This window comes from Lepisosteus oculatus, chromosome 4, assembly GCF_040954835.1.
Source record: "Lepisosteus oculatus isolate fLepOcu1 chromosome 4, fLepOcu1.hap2, whole genome shotgun sequence".
Lineage (NCBI taxonomy): Eukaryota > Metazoa > Chordata > Actinopteri > Semionotiformes > Lepisosteidae > Lepisosteus > Lepisosteus oculatus.
In genome coordinates, this window is record NC_090699.1 from 59,496,038 (window position 1) to 59,512,005 (window position 15,968).

The window sequence follows — 15,968 nt, forward strand, 5'->3', positions numbered from 1 at the left end:
TGTAGAACACACGTTTTATATCACATATCACCCTCCAATCACTTTACTTCATGTCCATTTCCAGAGCAACAGTAGGTTATTGTAGTCTTATCTCCCCGTAGCAGAAGATATTTGACATGACTTCATATGAATGCAGATCCCTGTTTCAATATGAAGTTCCCAGGCTGAAGTGATGTGAACAATACTCATTACTGGGTGAAACAATCAGTTCCGTGGGATGCCTGTACCATACAGATTTTTCAGATGTAGCGTATTTATGTAGTTGTGCTTGAACCTGTTTTGATTTAATACAGCATATTCCAGCATTGTCACCTTCCATATTACACTTTTGTTGTATCATGTATTTTTTTTATTCCTCTCACAGTCCAAGGACATACTGGTAAGTTAATTGGCTCCTCAGAAAATCGGTCCTGGTGCGAGTGTGTGTGTGTTTGTGCCTGTGTATGCCCCTGAGATGGACTAGTGTTCCATCCAGGGTGTATCTTTTCTGGCACCTATTGCTTGCTGGAGTAGAATCATGACCCTGTATTGCATAAAGTGGTTAGAGTAATGGGTTAATGGATTTCTTTCAATTTAAATTGTCTGCACAGCTCTACAGTATAAAACATAAAACACAAATATTTCTATTTTTATCTGACAAGAAAAGACTCACTGTAAAATGTATATATGCATAGATGTGTATTTCTTTGGATTGAAGGTTGATATATAGTGCTGACATTTTTTATGATTTATTGGCAAAAAAATACTGTAAAAGTATTTGAGCAGAATTCTGAACGTTATTCCAAACATATAAAAGACTCAACTGTGTTGTACTGAGTTATGTATGTGTATTGGTGTTATTTCTACTTGAACTACTTGGCACATTAGTTTCTCTTTGCACATACTGTATGTTGTTTTTTAGGCTAGGGCTAAAAAAAATCAACTATAAAGCAAAGAAGTCCCAAAACAGATAACCAAATTATTTTTCCAAAGACCTAATCCTCCCCCTTAAAAAAGTATTCTGATTTTTTTAACACACCGTTAATGCATACCTACTATATTACCTGGGATTACTTCTGACTTAGTTTTAAGAATGTTTCAAATGCACACACACACACAAAATAATGTTACTAGCTTTTATTTCAAGAATGATTTAACAATGTTTCACTTTTGACATACCAGTCTCTATTGTGAGATGTTTCATGTAAGAGATTCACAGAAGATGATTCATTATCTAGTGCTGTAAATTGATTATGCACATACTAATTGAAAGGAATAGTCAGATTATCTAGAATTCCTCAATTCTGTTTCAGTTGCTTTTAAAGATGAGGTACAGCACAGGAAGTGTTAGTGCAAAAGCAGTGTATGTTAAAACTGTGTTGTACATAGTGTTCCTGTTTATTTGTGCCTCTAGTCTCTTTTCTGATTGGGTCAATTCCAGCATGATGCCCTCTGTATCATAGGGTTGCACATCCTGGGACTTTAAAAGCTGGTTCTCTGTTGGGCGAGACCTAATGACCACCTTTACTGTTTGGAGCTCAGATGCCACCTTCCCCATCTCATGCTCCAGTTTTCTTAACTGAGGCTGGATGCCTTCAATCAAACCATGGATCTTCTTGCTGAAAAGCAACTGTTCTTTTAAGTCCGAATCAGAGGCACTTGGAAGTATCTTGATTGCAGCTGTCCCTGCCTTATCGGCTGGCTTTGGTCCTTGCAAAGTGCCCCTCAGGCTATTAATGAGACCGCCGAGCTCCTCCTGCTGAGACTCATGTATACTGGCCTGCACCTTAATTGCTTCCTGGAGGCTCACAGGTCCCTTCTGAGCCTCCAGGAGGAGGCTTTTCAACTCCTGCAGACGGACTCTGTTGATGTAGGTGGACCCCAGCACTCCGATCAGGGCCCCCAGCACCGAGCCGATGACGGACCAGTTTTTTGTCCTTTCAGCCCTGGCTCGCTCCTTCTCGTGGCTCTCCCGCACCCCGGCCGAGAACAGGGCAAACTTCTCCCGCTCCGCCTCCTCTGCGTTCCTGTAGGTCGTACGGAGGCGACGCTCCTCCTAAAACAGCGAAGCAAAATGAAGCACAGGGTTCCAGAAGTTAATTAAGATGAAAGTCAACCCCTATTGTCTTAAATTACAAAAGCACACCTCCCACCCCCCTTTAAATAACCCAGTGTGGAATCAGGTTTTTTTTTCCCCGATCCTGTCGTTCTGGCGTGAAGTCTCTTCCAGATTTCCTTTCTTGGGGCTCTAACTGAAAAGAGTGCCTTCAAAAAAAATCCCTCAATGCCCTCCAGAAAAATCAATCTGTCAAAAGGTAATGGCAACAAACATTTCCTCAGAGGAATGTACATAACTAGCACCAACGGACAGACAATGTAGGTCACAGAAGAAGTGGTGTTCAGAAATGGCGGAGAGCCAGACTAGCGTGTCGCAGTGAATGACACCGCTCTGAATGTAGCTCCTTAGACACGGGCTTTCTACTGTACTTATAAATCATTTAATGCCGGGCTCCCGACAGCACAGTTCTGCAAAAAAAGCGCCATGAAGTACGAAAGCAGACAGGGAAACCGAGACAGCAGTAATAAGTGGCGTTTTAACATCAAGCGAAAAGAATGACGGGCTCGCCCACCTGCAGCAGCTTGTGTTCCAGCGTGGCGAGCTCCAGGTAGTGCACCTCTTCCCTGGACACGCGGTCCAGCCGATCACGGACCTCCTTCAGCCTCACCTGCAGGGCCTCCAGGCTCTCGTGGGCTTCCCGCACGATCCCCCTGGCCACCATGAAAGCCTGCTCCGCCTGAGAAACCCAGAAACCCTCGCTCATTTTCCAACTCACGAGCAGCTAACTGAACCAACAGGTCCAGGCTAGCCTTACAAACGTCTATTATCAAAAGCAAGGAGGAAAGATTTGGTTTTCCCCACTGTTGATGGACAAGCCAAGTAAACACCCGAAAGGCTATACCACATTTTTTAGAATTAAAATAGGATTCCTATAGGAGGGTATGTGAAGAAGAAAAAAAAAAGTGTAATATAAACACTTATTAAAAATGTTAATTATCAAGGTTAAGAAAATACATGTTATATTTACAAATAACTAATGTTATATGAGGATGACGTTCTGCTTCTTATTAAAGGTATTGGTAGGGTATGTAAATGACTACTATGAATGTTGGTGGTGTGCCGTATAAGACTGAAATAAAGACAGGGCAATTGACTTTTCCTTTTTCTGAAACATTTTTTGAGCTTAAGAATCAGTTAATTAAGCCCCTGTCATAGGATTCCAGGGGATCTAATATCAGAATCTATAAATCTACTGGTCTTAAGGTGCTTTTGAGAGCAGTAGAATTATAGAAACCAATCCTAGGGGATTATTTCATTACCATTTTTATTGTTCTACAGTGAAATGTTATTTGAAACATTTAGCATTTGGGTAAAGAAAAGATACAACCAAGGTATTGGGAAATGAACAGTTGAAATGCTAATGGCTTCTTTATAGGTAGCTTGTATATTATACAAAATTTTAGTTACAAGTTAAAGGTTTAAGGTTTACTATTACTTTATTAACCAAGGTCTGCACAGTGTCTTTGAATGTTTCTCTTATAAACACCTTCACATTATGTAAAGACAACAGCCGTAGATACATCCACAGTACATCTATAAATGTATGACCCAAGCATATTAGGTAAGCGATGCAGCACAACTGTCTAACATCATTTAACTGAAAAAGAAATTGTGGTATACTATTTGTTTAAATAAAAATAAGCAATTTATTTTTAAATCCTATTTTTATGTTTCACTTTTTATCATTGTACTGCTTTTTTGGGGATTTTTCTTCCAACATTTCGGCAGAACTGTAGAAAACGTGTTCCTTTATTTCTCAGTACTAGTGTGCAGTGTAGTTGTAACTTCCCCCACTTACCTCTGTGACTTTTGCCTGTGCATCTCGGACTTCATTCAGCCCCACAAACTCCTCATATTTCTCCCACCAGTTGTTGATGGCGGCTGAAGCTCCCTTGACAGAACTTTGCCCCCACTGTCTGCTTATATTAGCAAACTTTTGCAAACCGGACTGCAGTGGTAGCTTTCCACCGGCTTCCTTCGGGTTCTGAGCACAATAAAATCGAAACGGAAGGACATCTGGTCTGAGGTTTCCCGATACCTGAGCAAGATAACAGCGTGTCCCATACCTCACTGGTAACAAGTCCACTCTGTACCTCATTGAAGACGGTGCTACCACAGTCCAAATATGGTACAGGAGACTACTGGCCCTGTTTCAAACACACCTGAAAAAAAAGTATAATTATTTATAATCAGACATATTTATATTACTACTCTGACTTTAAAAAGTTAATGCATCTTTAACTTTCAACCCCTGCCTTACACCATACACAAAATGTAAAGCTGTTATGTCTTCTATACTGATCTGGTTTATCATGCACACTAAATAAAAAAGAAAGTGTTACATTTACTCTACATGTTAGAGTTAAAATGAAAGGTGATGGTTTCCTTGTGCTCAGGTAATTCTGTGTTCTTGCAATTATTTCCTCTATACACAAACACACAAAATGTGTAAAATGCTGTAAAATGTTTTGGTGAACAGCATTGTAATACAAGATATAAATAATGCCACACAAACTGTGAATCTTACATTAAATGATCTCCTTTCTAGTACTGATTTTGGTCCATAAGAATTATGTGACGTGGTTACCCAGTTCTGCAGCACAGATCCAATAATAAAATAAACAATTATATAAAATATATTCTCAGATTCAAAAATGTGTTGAGCACTGGAATTTTCAAAGTCTTGTTTAATTTAAGGCTTTCCTAAACCAGCATCTACTAAGGATAAAAATTAGATCTTTCTGTCTCTCTTTAACGCTTTTCTTTCACCCTGGGGAAATGATCTTTGACCTACTTCAACCTTTCTATAAAATATCCCTTTTAAATACCGGTTCGATCTCACGTACACCACACTTTTGACAAACGTATATCTGCTTCCGCATGCCGGCGTTCAACTTTGACACCTATGAAAACTGCAAAGAACTACTGGGTAATCTCGCCTGGTATTTTGATTATTATCTATTTCTAAACTAGTATTTCTTATATTTCGAGATCTTGAACTAAAGGTGAAGTTGCTCAAATTTAGAACCTTAATTAAACTAAATGCTGTTCGTATAATCGGATTTAAGATATTTTGTGGAATTTATAGCACACTAAATGCGAAAAACACCTCCTCTGTATGTTGAGCAACCAATGCAGCTATTACTCAGAAATTTGTAATCCTGTACCTAAATGGAAGCATTTTGACAAGACAGATTATGGTGTTTTTATCAGACACAATTGAGATAATATTATGAAATCTTATGAATGGAGAAAGGTCACTAGCGGGAAAAAAAACACCACCACGGTTTTTATTTCCCTGTTTTTTAAAGAAAAGATTTACTTCGGGTTTTTTTTATCCATAGCTTCTTTAATGTAGCGCGTACTGAGAAATACATACTACATGAAAAGTGTTAAGATATTAAAAGGATGTACCTCAGTCGAACAGACTCTCCAGCGGTTGCACATAGAAGAAGCCTATAAGAAGAATTGCAGACCTTTTCACTCCGGCGAGTTTTCAGGACTTCTCTTTCCGGTGGGGGATTTGGGTCCTTTCTGTGCGGAGCCTGAAAACACGCCTGTAGCGGACATGTCTGGAAGAGACGGTGAGGAAGATTAAATAGAGATCTTTAAAAAAAAAAAGAATAATATTTTAAATAACTTGGTTATAAATATTTTAAAACTGCTTAGGATATGTGCGTTCCTGTATGTATACCTTAGAACATTTGAGAAAGCCACGGTGTTTAAACTGAAATAACGCTGCACGGTTTACCTGGTATCATACGATAAATCAGGTATTAATCTGTAAACCCCGAGTTAATTAAACATGAGACGCTATATTGTAAATTTTCAAGTCCTTGTGACCACCTTTTTTCTGTCTCATTAATCTTGTAACGTACTTACTTGATAATGTAACGGATAACGGCAAATAGAAACGGAAGGTGGTGTGTCAATGCGGGCGGTTATGGTGCCCTACAGTAGTTCGAAAAACATTATAAATAGGCATTCATTATATGTTTGATTATTCCTCTGATAGGGTATGCTTTTTAAAAATATTTTGTCATTTGAAGACCTGGTCAGTATTCATTTGTCTTCAGCAATTAGGGCTGTTCAGCTAGCTTCACTGGTGTGGTATTATTTATCTGTTATCCTTCGACAAGCTGACATCAGCAATTAAGACGCTGATTAAGATAATCATCTGAGTCCCTCAATTAAAAAATGAGTCAGCGAATAAAGGAAGTTCAGTGCCCAGACTGTTAAGATTAAAAAATGCTTTAAATTTAGACATTATATTTGAGTCGATGCACATTAGAATATTATATGAATGGGAGCTCCTCATTTTAAGCCTGAAGCATCCTGTTTACTCAGTTTTTTTTTTCCCCTGTGGTAGGTGGTAAGAAGAAACCTCTAAAACAGCCCAAGAAGCAGTCAAAGGATATGGATGATGTAAGATATCCCGATTGGTCTGTGACGGTCTCGTTCAAAATCAGCCGCAGGGTAGATTTGAGAGGTTTAACTTCAAATTCGGAAACGATTTGTGTTGTTTTTAATGGCAGGAGGACATGGCTTTTAAACAGAAACAAAAAGAAGAACAGAAACAGCTGGAGGCGTTGAAGGCCAAAGCGTCTGGAAAGGGACCTTTAGGTGGGTACTGCATTCCCCATGCTTCCACATCTCTCACTGAACTGACAGGTGGGAAAACGCAGACCTGTAACATTAACCCGAGAGTCATAAAAGCCTGTATCATAAGGCATTCTGTAATATTCTGGTGAAATGAGAAATGACCACACCAAAAAAAGGTATCAGAAGTAACAAGGATGGCATCAACCTACCAATATATATTTAAAAACATGCACTTACATGGAGTATTTGAAGTCTACTTGCCTTTTCTCTGTACAGGAAATCTTGCATTTTACTGCAATTTTAATATGTTGTTAATTTGTGTAATTTGCCTTCTGCAGCTAGCGGTGGAATCAAGAAATCGGGAAAGAAATGAGTGGGAATTCTGAGATAATGGGAGGGAGGACTGGGATCAAGGGACCTCCATTTCTTCAGTTGGGTACATTTTTGGACAAATGATGCTTTCTTTGTTGTTGTTCTTGTAAAATAAAATACATTTGGGAATATTTTTTAGGTCTCTTAATTGTAATTTATTTTTTAAGTAAAGTGCATGGCTTCATGTTATTTGTTTTCATGCAAATATAGTCTTGATTTCATATCTCACCTCAACCCACCCCAAAAATGAACCTCACTGATGCAAAGAGTACTTCAGTATACTAATTTTACTGTTAAGAATTTTGAATGTGCATATCTTGTATGGGGCTTTCTGTTTTGTAATTTGTATAAATACAATATTTGCATAGTGTTGTTATCTTTATCTCGTTTGGAGTTAATTTGCATCTTAACAGAAGTTTCTGAATCATGCTGCCTCTTCCACGCTCCTTTACAGGTTCTCTAATTCATTTTTCTTTCCAGTGACTGAAAAAAAAATCCTCTTAAGAAAATCTCAACACTCCCCAGAAATGCCAAGGCACAAAATTGAAGATCCTGAATTAACAACTTTGCAATTCTTCAGTTTTAACAAATTTGATTTCACTAGATGTGCTGTAATATGTCATGAAAGCTACACTCATGTTGCATAACTGTGTGTGGTTTATAAGAAGAAAACCCCTTTCCAAAACTCTGTCGAGACAATAAACTAGACAGCAGAGGTGTGGCACTTGGCAGTCTTGGGTGGTTTTGACTAGGGTATCTGAGAAACAAATAGCTTTTAAAACCATCTCCTGTTGACATGTTCTAATCCTGTGCCTGGAAATGTCTTTCATTAGATTATATTGCTGTGGGTCTACAGTAAGGTTAGGAAAGTCAGTCCACATTTTCATCTTTCTAAGCTAGCTGCCAATGTGAACAATATGATACTTTTCGATTCTAAATATAGTAGACCTGGAACATTGTAAAATGTAATCGTGTGCTTCCAGAGTCCTACAGGACAATCTTTATATTCTTAAAGCTCACATTTTAAGTCAATAATTTCTCCAGATATCATACTTGCATGAGTGAATATTTTATTATAAACAACATGACACAAAGTGAACATTCATTTGAATGATATATTTAAAGATGTTTTCCTGGCCAATATGTAATCAAATGTAGTAGTTCAGGTGGGTAGCTGCATCAGCATGCGTAGGTTGCAAAGGAACAAGTAATAGGTTTATTCCATGCTGAAAAGAGAAGAAAGAAAACACAACATTTCGGCCGTGGAGCCTCACCTGAAGAAGGCTACACGGCCGAAACGTGTTTTCTTTCTTCTCTTTTCAGCATGGAATAAACCTATATATAATACAATGCACATTTAAACCACTACATTACAATGGTCCAATGTAGACCAGAATTATTTTGCTAGTGTTTATCACTTATCTTAATAGACACCCCGGGAGACATTTGCAGTGTAAGCACAAATAAACAATATATAAAACACAAAAATAATGACTATGAAAGTAATGGCACTGGTATTCAAAAAATGGAACTGTAAGAAAACATCATCCACATACAGCTAGCATGGATACAAAACAATTATGTAAACTTTACATGTGTTCCATGTTTAAAGTGCAAATTGCATTGTGGAATGTATTATAAGTTACCTAGGGATGTAGTTTAGAGCTGATAGGTAACAAGTGTGATCTAAACAGATCAGCCTTCAGGAGGAGTGGAAAGATGGACAGAGACCAATGTGTTCTGATTTCTTCATTCCACCACCAGGAGCAAGAGGTTCAGCAAGTGGGGGAAGGGAGGGGCTGGCAAGAGAGGGTGTAAGGAGAGAGAAGCTGGAGAAGAGTAGTTGAGATAGCAGTAGGGGAGAAGTAGGGTTTTGAATTGGATACATACAGCAATAATGAGAAAAGAGGAAGAGAAAAGATCAGAAGCAACAGGGGCATGCCAGAGACTACATTTGTTGGATTTAGGAGGCAGCTCTTTGTAGAGGAGGAGGATCAGAAATAGAGGTCCACAATGGGAGAAGAGGAAGAAGGAAAAAGACATTAGACTTAGCCTGAGTTTATGCTGATGAGAATGTAACCAGGTGGCAATGGCTGAGATACAAATAATGAATTTGTGAAACAGCCAAGATACAAAAGGAGATTCGAGCATAACCAGCACAAAAAATGATATGAAAAGCCACAGGAAGAGATAAAAGCACTAGAGGTGCAGGTTCACAGAGGAATACTATTTTCTAAAGTACAAAGGTGACAAAAAATCGAGATGAGACAGACACTAGTCTTGCATCAATGACAATCAGTGGCCTGAAATATTCAAAACAACTTAGAAAATCTTGAGGACTGGTGCACTGATTGAATTGAAAATTGGCAAATTTCATCAACATCCACACAGATTCATGTCTTATTTATGGTAACATCTGTCGTATAGAGCCATACCTGCCACATAACTTGACTTAGTGCATCACTTTACATAGTAGTGAATAGGTCATTCTTATGCATCTTTTCTGTGCTACTAATATATAATCAAAGTTATTCTCATTGCTTTACTACAGTATTTCATAACAAAGGAATTTACACATTCTAATTACTTTTGGAATTGGATATTAGTGCTGGTGCTTTATTGGTGATATAGGGTTGTATTGAGTCATTTCAGACATGATTTAAATTTTAAAAAGACTTTCAGACCTGCTATTCGAAAACAAAAAAAAATTGCAATGAAAGAGCCTTCCCATGGCTAGACATGATTTTCATTTCTTTAAACAGTCTGATCAGCTTCTGAAAAGGCGAGCAGCACAGCAGGCACATAATTAGTGACTAATTAACTGGGCACTGCAAGGGAATGGTACCGATGATCACTGGAAAAACCACTTTAAGGGCAGTAGCACAGGGAATATCCACAATCACCTGGAAAATAAAAATACAAAATTAGCAGTGGTCCTGCCTACTAATCATGTTGTTTTACAATCAGGTGTAGTAAACAGCATGTTGTCTTTGAACAACTTGGCATTTTATGTTTAAAGTCAAAGAAAAAAATTAAGTCCATTTTCATAGTTTGTCACAGATAAATATTGTTTAAAAGACCTTAGGTTGCTACCATTGTCCATTTTCAACTCGGGTCTTTAAACAAATTCTGATTTTTGGAACTTCCTTCTGATGTTAGACAAGCCTGCACAACAAAGTGCACTAAGTATTAAAAACATTTGCAAAATATTTTTAAAGCTGCAAATGAGTTGTAGTAATTCAATAGCAGATCCTTAAGAAGACTGCAGATACACACCAGTACTGAGTACTCCACTTTCATTATCTTGCAGTTCAGAACTGACATCGTTGTGTCGAGAGGGATGTCCAGCAGTCGCCCACACCACGTTTCTCTTCCACCAGCACTGATAGGCTTTCCTTTCACACAAGCAATTTCGGTGGTGACTGTCTGTGTTTTCATAGTAGCATAGAAGGTCTGTATTTGCTGAAGGGCTGCCTTTGGCTTCACCTCCCGCGACGAGTGGTTTTCAATTTCCGCAAAGATGCTAACTGAATCTCCTGCCAGCAACAACAAACAAAAATTTATCCGTTTTATGTTATCTATTAATTTCATCAGTATAATAAAGAGGGAAAGCCAACCCTTTGTGAAACACTGGTCTTATCATTAGAATTTAGATGTTACGTATATTAGGACACTATTAGGACATCTATTAGCATTGTTAGTCTAGTTGATTACAAAGGAATTACAGCTAAATTATAACAGCAGGTTCAGAACGCTATAGAGTGCATAGTTCAATCGCAAATCAGCTGTGAAGGCAATTTGGTGAGCACGGCAACTGTATGTCTGCTATATTTCTATTCATGAGAACTAAGGATTTTAGTAGTACTGTCATACAGTACTGTTTACCTTGCTTAATGAAATCTGGTAGGTCACTTTCATTTTCGGAATCCCACCTCTGCATTCTTTATGCAGAGCATTTCACAACGATATCAGGCTCTGTTTGTTAACTGCCAAGTAACCGCGAGCACTTCCAGTCATTAGCTAACAATACACGGAGCTGGCCCAGTACAAGTACCCTATTTGATGACTATGGCGACATAAGAAGTTCAGGTGGGGAGCTGCGTCAGCACGCATAGGCCACAAAGGAACAAGTAATAGGTTCATTCCATGCTGAAAAGAGAAGAAAGACAACACAACGTTTTAGGTGAAGACACCTGAGAAGGCTCCACAGCCGAAACGTTGGGTTTTCTTTCTTCTCTTTTCAGCATGGAATAAATCTATTACTTGTTCCTATGGTGACATAATACAATTATCATTATGCAGTTCAGTCTTCATAGATAGCCACAGGCTCCACACCAAAACAAAAAACATTTAATCTACTGTATGTTGCTCAGTCCTTAAATTATGCATTCATATTCTTTCACTTTTTAATTGCTTAAGATCAGATCCAGATTATTATCAATACAAATTCTTTTTACTCGGTAATCCATACATTCAAGATGGGAGCCTCGTCAGCGTCAGCATGCATTAGCTACAAAGGAACAAGTAAAGGTTAACTCCCTACTGAAAAACAGAAAGGACAAACACAATGTTTTGGCTTCTGAGCCTTCTTAAGGTAAAAGAACAGCTATTAAGCTGGTGTGCCTCCAGGCACAACTGAAGAGGGCTCAACAGACAAAACATTCTGTTTCTCCTTTCTATTTTGGACCATGGAATTAAACTCGACTTATCCCATACTTTAATAATTACGCATGAATTATTTCTGTCCCTCTGTGGATGTACAGTATGTTTACAGGAAGAAACATTAAAACAACCATGTCCTTAGTAAGTGATGCCAAGTTATTATGGTGTCCTTACCGGGGGTGTAACCCTTCCTTTCAATTCTGGCACTTAAGGAGACGGGGCCTGAGGAGCAGAACCAGCAACACAGAGTCTTGTCGGCTGTAAGTAACTGTGGTGCCTGATTGAAACAGGGCAGAAACGTTAACGCTAATTCACTGCGCACTGCAAGAGAAGAGATATAGTGATGTTGAATAAATGAAATGGCAAGGGCTAGATGTTCTGTAGAAGGCTATATCTGTGTTTCATCTCACCCAGAATGAGGGGCCAGTGGTAGATTGGATGATTTGCAACACCAATTTTACAATGTTTTCAAATGGCCAATAATATAATTTCTGGAGAAGTAATGTGAGAAAATAGAAGCGACATTTAATAAGAATGGTCCATTAAAAACAAGTGATACATGGTGTCAGTTCATGCTCAGTGTCTACACTAACTTTTTAGGAACTGAGTATGTAAGTTGCCATTTAAGAAGGACACAGTAATTATGTTTGTTTTCTTTACCACAATTGTATAGGCATTCCAATTATTGTCTTTCATGTTATTGTTTTGGAGTGTTTATATGAAAACTAGATTCACCAGAATAACAAGTTTCTAGAGAGGGAATGTCTCTTCTGCCCATTACTGAAACTACAGTACTGTCCACCCAAGCTTTAAGGTTTTAGGTTGTTTTTTTAAAGCTTTAAAAGACCTACACAAACTTCAAAGGCATTTATTACACATATGGTATTCCTGTAAGGGACAAATCCCAGTTAAGGAGGTAATACTTGCTTTCAATTCAATTTATGCTATAACTATACAATCCATTTTAATTACGCATAAAACCATTTTATGACATTACTGTGAGAACTGCATCTGAAAAATGTCTTGAAGCTCAGACTTTTAATGGCGTTTTCTTAAAATATTATCAATGACATTCGCCTTTTCTTTATTTCATTCAGTGTAGACAGAAGAGCCCATCCATTCGAGAGTGAAGTGCTGAGTTTCCAGTTCAGATTGCAAAGTCCCTAGAGAATTCATAAATCACTTTAAATACAGTGACACTGCCTTGCAGCAGATTGCAAAGTCGGGTAAGTTTCCTGTTTACCCCCAAAACAAATGACTGTAAAAAAGTTCAAATACGGATTTGCAGCGCCTGCCAACTGACGTGACAATTTCAATAAAGCATGAAGGAACGCTGCAGGTGAGCTGTGCAATAAATAAATGATTAAATTACATTTCACTAGGAACAGCACCATCCAAGACGTAGATGCTTTCTGACTATTTGGATTTATTGTGTGGGACAGATTTGGTTTAACCTGCTTGGTAAATGGGTAGCCTCCTGGTCACGGGACGAGGTGGCCTGAACCAAGGAGTGGAGGACTGCTTGAGACAAATGCGAAGGGAGGTGTTTGTGTTCTACATATATATAGCTGATTTCCATAATGATTGTTATTAGGTACAGCTGTGTGACATTCACTTGTCGTCGTTACCCCTCCCGAACTTCAGTTATTAACTTCCATGAAAATACAAGCATTTCCTGCTCTTTTAAGATCATGCGAAATGGGAACTCCTCCATTCTTTTCTCTATTTCGTCTCACAGGAAAATCTGAGACTCTTAACACTACTTACCAACAGCTCAAGGCTATTGACGTCAATATGTTTGACAACAGCAAGGTCCATCTTGACAGTTTTGGACAGACGCCATGGTCGGTGTAATTTTGCTTCCAGCCAGTATCTCACACTGCCATGACGTCCCTTAACGGAAGATGGCAACTCTCTGAATCAAAACGAAGGAAGTGATCACAGAACTGCTTTTTTATGTTGTTGCTGTTGTAAGAATGTGCTTTCAATGATACTTTCTTGTTTTCTCATTTTTTAAGAAAGAAAATGTTCAAGAATTTTCGAAGAAACACACCACAGTTTTCCCACACTTCTTGTCCAAAATTAAAAATATTGTTTTAAAATAGCTTTCCAAGTTAAAAGGCCAAAGAACAAACCCAACTGGCACATTGTGTTAATATGTTTCTCTAGTAATTTTTTTCTTGGTCAGGAATTTATGCATCTTAACTTGAGAAAAAGAGGAACTTACTCATGTGGAATCTGAAAAGTAAAAGGGTACACCTGGGTTCCTGACAGGACGACGTTCCGACCTAAGAGAAAATAATTCACATGTAGATTACAAAAACAGCGAGAAGTCGATGGATTGCGTTTATGCCGAGGAAAATGTAAGAATTCAGGATTCGCATTCATCTTCCTTGACATAAAAAAGAATGTAATTTTTTTTAGTTATATACTTTACTTAAAGACAATTTTAATTGTCTATTTAGTATATATATATTATAAACTTGTGGTCAAGAGGAAAACGCGCCACCTAACTACCAATTCTAACAAACCGACCAAAAGCCCTTAGTTTCAGAGCCCTTAGCCCTTAGTTTCAGAATGCTGTTGTCCAAAGAAGGTAGTTGAGTAACAGAATGATCGTGATAACGACTACGAAGCTACTTGACTAGTTTTTAGAAGGAGGGTTACAGAGATTGCTATCTTTAACTAAATGTCTTAAAACCTAAAATAAACACTTCTGGCTCCAAACGTGCACCTCCTGACGTATCACTAAGTCATTTTTAGGACTGCCTACCACTAATGGCAACACATCCCAAATAAAATAGAACCATCTGATGGCGATGCACAGGAAATGGTAACACCCTGAAAACAACAAGTGATAAAGCAAGATCGTTTAAAAAAAAACACCTGATATCAGCAATAGTGCAATTGCGCATCTAAAAATAAAACTCCCCTTTGTGCTGATTGCAGTTTCTATTCTCATTCTGACTTCAACTGAATGCTTTGTGAAAAGAATACACTATTGACACCTGAGCCTTGTACTTTATCGTGGCGAGTGAGACAGTCTCTTAAAAGCTTAAACAAATGCACCGCCAATAAGTTTTTCTATACTCGTGATCTACGAGTTTAAATTACCCTTCCCCCTCCTTGGCAGTGAAAGCTGGGGGACTACTGTCGTCCATTACATCCTGATGCACCTGCCTGGCTGTCAATGAACTCTAATAAGGATTTCCTAAAACAGGACAGAAGGCTGTAGTTTGTAACATTAAGGCATCCAGCTTCAGACATTGTGTGCGAACTTGTTTGTAAACCTCTTTTCCGCCACTTTGTTGTCCATCTGTCAGCTAAACACCGGAAATAAATATGTTCACATTACCCGATGAAGACTGTATTAAAACGTTTTTAATTTTGAAGTATTTTTCATTCGCAGAGTAGGTATCGTCATTTTCACCATTTCTTTCCGACCACCATACATCCGCGCGTCCTTTCGCACTAATCGTGAGAAGCTGTACATTCACGTTTCCTGTAACGTCGATAATCACACGCCCAGAGATGAAGTCTCCACTCGAGAAGGTGTTGCTTTCGTTTAGATAGTCGCAGCTGATGGTGAGACTGGTCACCTTTCCTTGCGCCATTATTAAACTTATTCAATTGTATCAATTTAAAAAACCCAAAACGATCCCTTCTTGGGATGTCCCTTCTTCATTTCACACAACTCTCAGTTGCATCCTTCTTGTAAAACACGGATACCACGCACTCAATATTAGGAAATATTCCGGGTCAGGGTAGGCAGTTGCGACACAACACTTTAGAAAGGGCTGCAACCTGTCACAGGGCACACATACTGTACATGAACGCTCACGTATGTACAGTACAACCTACAGTATATACACCAGCCTACGCTCGCCAATGTGTCTTTGGAAAGTGAAAGGAAACCGGACCCCCCTTCGAAACCTCAAACGCACACGGGGAAACATGGGAACTCTACACAGAAGGCGTCCCAGTTCGGAATGGAACCCTTCACACTTACAAAAATATATTACTTTTATATTCATGGCTCCGTTTTAAAAAGCGAAACCCTTAGCTGCCGTTACAACACAACAGTGCAGGCGGAGCAATTGTTTTGGTCCCTAACCGAGCTGTACTTCATTTGTGTAACACAACTCCCAAACGTTGAGTAAGATCCTTAAGTTATTGTCATTTACTTTCCCCTAGATATTTTTCTTATATCCCGTTATGGGAACAGTATCTGAAG

At 38.6% G+C, this 15,968-nt stretch overlaps 3 protein-coding genes across 7 annotated transcripts; 1 reads left to right on the top strand and 2 right to left on the bottom strand.

Moving 5' to 3' along the window:
• Nucleotides 1-1,101: 1,101 nt before the first annotated feature.
• Nucleotides 1,102-5,597, bottom strand: ccdc51 (coiled-coil domain containing 51). 3 transcript variants are annotated; one of them, XM_006631001.3, is made up of 4 exons: nt 5,513-5,597; nt 3,897-4,260; nt 2,610-2,774; nt 1,102-2,035 (listed from the first exon to the last, which is right to left on the bottom strand). In XM_006631001.3, exons 2-4 carry the CDS (start codon nt 4,194-4,196, stop codon nt 1,289-1,291), a joined length of 1,212 nt encoding a protein of 403 aa, XP_006631064.3. In that variant the 5' UTR covers nt 4,197-4,260; nt 5,513-5,597; the 3' UTR covers nt 1,102-1,288. The 3 variants fall into 3 exon arrangements, with proteins under 3 accessions (XP_006631064.3, XP_015203501.2, XP_015203502.2); XM_015348015.2 differs by lacking the exon at nt 5,513-5,597 and adding an exon at nt 4,626-5,117; XM_015348016.2 differs by lacking the exon at nt 5,513-5,597 and having other exon boundaries at nt 4,165-4,256.
• A 47-nt stretch (nt 5,598-5,644) lies between these two features.
• On the top strand, nt 5,645-7,796 carry tma7 (translation machinery associated 7 homolog). Of its 2 annotated transcripts, XR_001478459.2 has the most exons (5): nt 5,645-5,682; nt 6,468-6,523; nt 6,634-6,721; nt 7,039-7,131; nt 7,553-7,796. XR_001478459.2 is itself a non-coding variant. In XM_015348017.2 (4 exons), the coding sequence occupies exons 1-4, from the start codon at nt 5,667-5,669 to the stop codon at nt 7,071-7,073; spliced, it is 195 nt and encodes a 64-aa protein (XP_015203503.1). In that variant the 5' UTR covers nt 5,645-5,666; the 3' UTR covers nt 7,074-7,205. The 2 variants fall into 2 exon arrangements, 1 of the variants encoding a protein (XP_015203503.1); XM_015348017.2 differs by lacking the exon at nt 7,553-7,796 and having other exon boundaries at nt 7,039-7,205.
• Nucleotides 7,797-8,125: 329 nt separating this feature from the next.
• Nucleotides 8,126-15,565, bottom strand: LOC102684993 (arrestin domain-containing protein 3-like). Of its 2 annotated transcripts, none has more exons than XM_015348042.2 (6): nt 15,165-15,565; nt 13,962-14,022; nt 13,502-13,649; nt 11,909-12,011; nt 10,349-10,608; nt 8,126-9,975 (listed from the first exon to the last, which is right to left on the bottom strand). In XM_015348042.2, the coding sequence occupies exons 1-6, from the start codon at nt 15,346-15,348 to the stop codon at nt 9,886-9,888; spliced, it is 846 nt and encodes a 281-aa protein (XP_015203528.2). In that variant the 5' UTR covers nt 15,349-15,565; the 3' UTR covers nt 8,126-9,885. The 2 variants fall into 2 exon arrangements, with proteins under 2 accessions (XP_015203528.2, XP_006631145.2); XM_006631082.3 differs by having other exon boundaries at nt 15,090-15,564.
• Nucleotides 15,566-15,968: the final 403 nt, after the last annotated feature.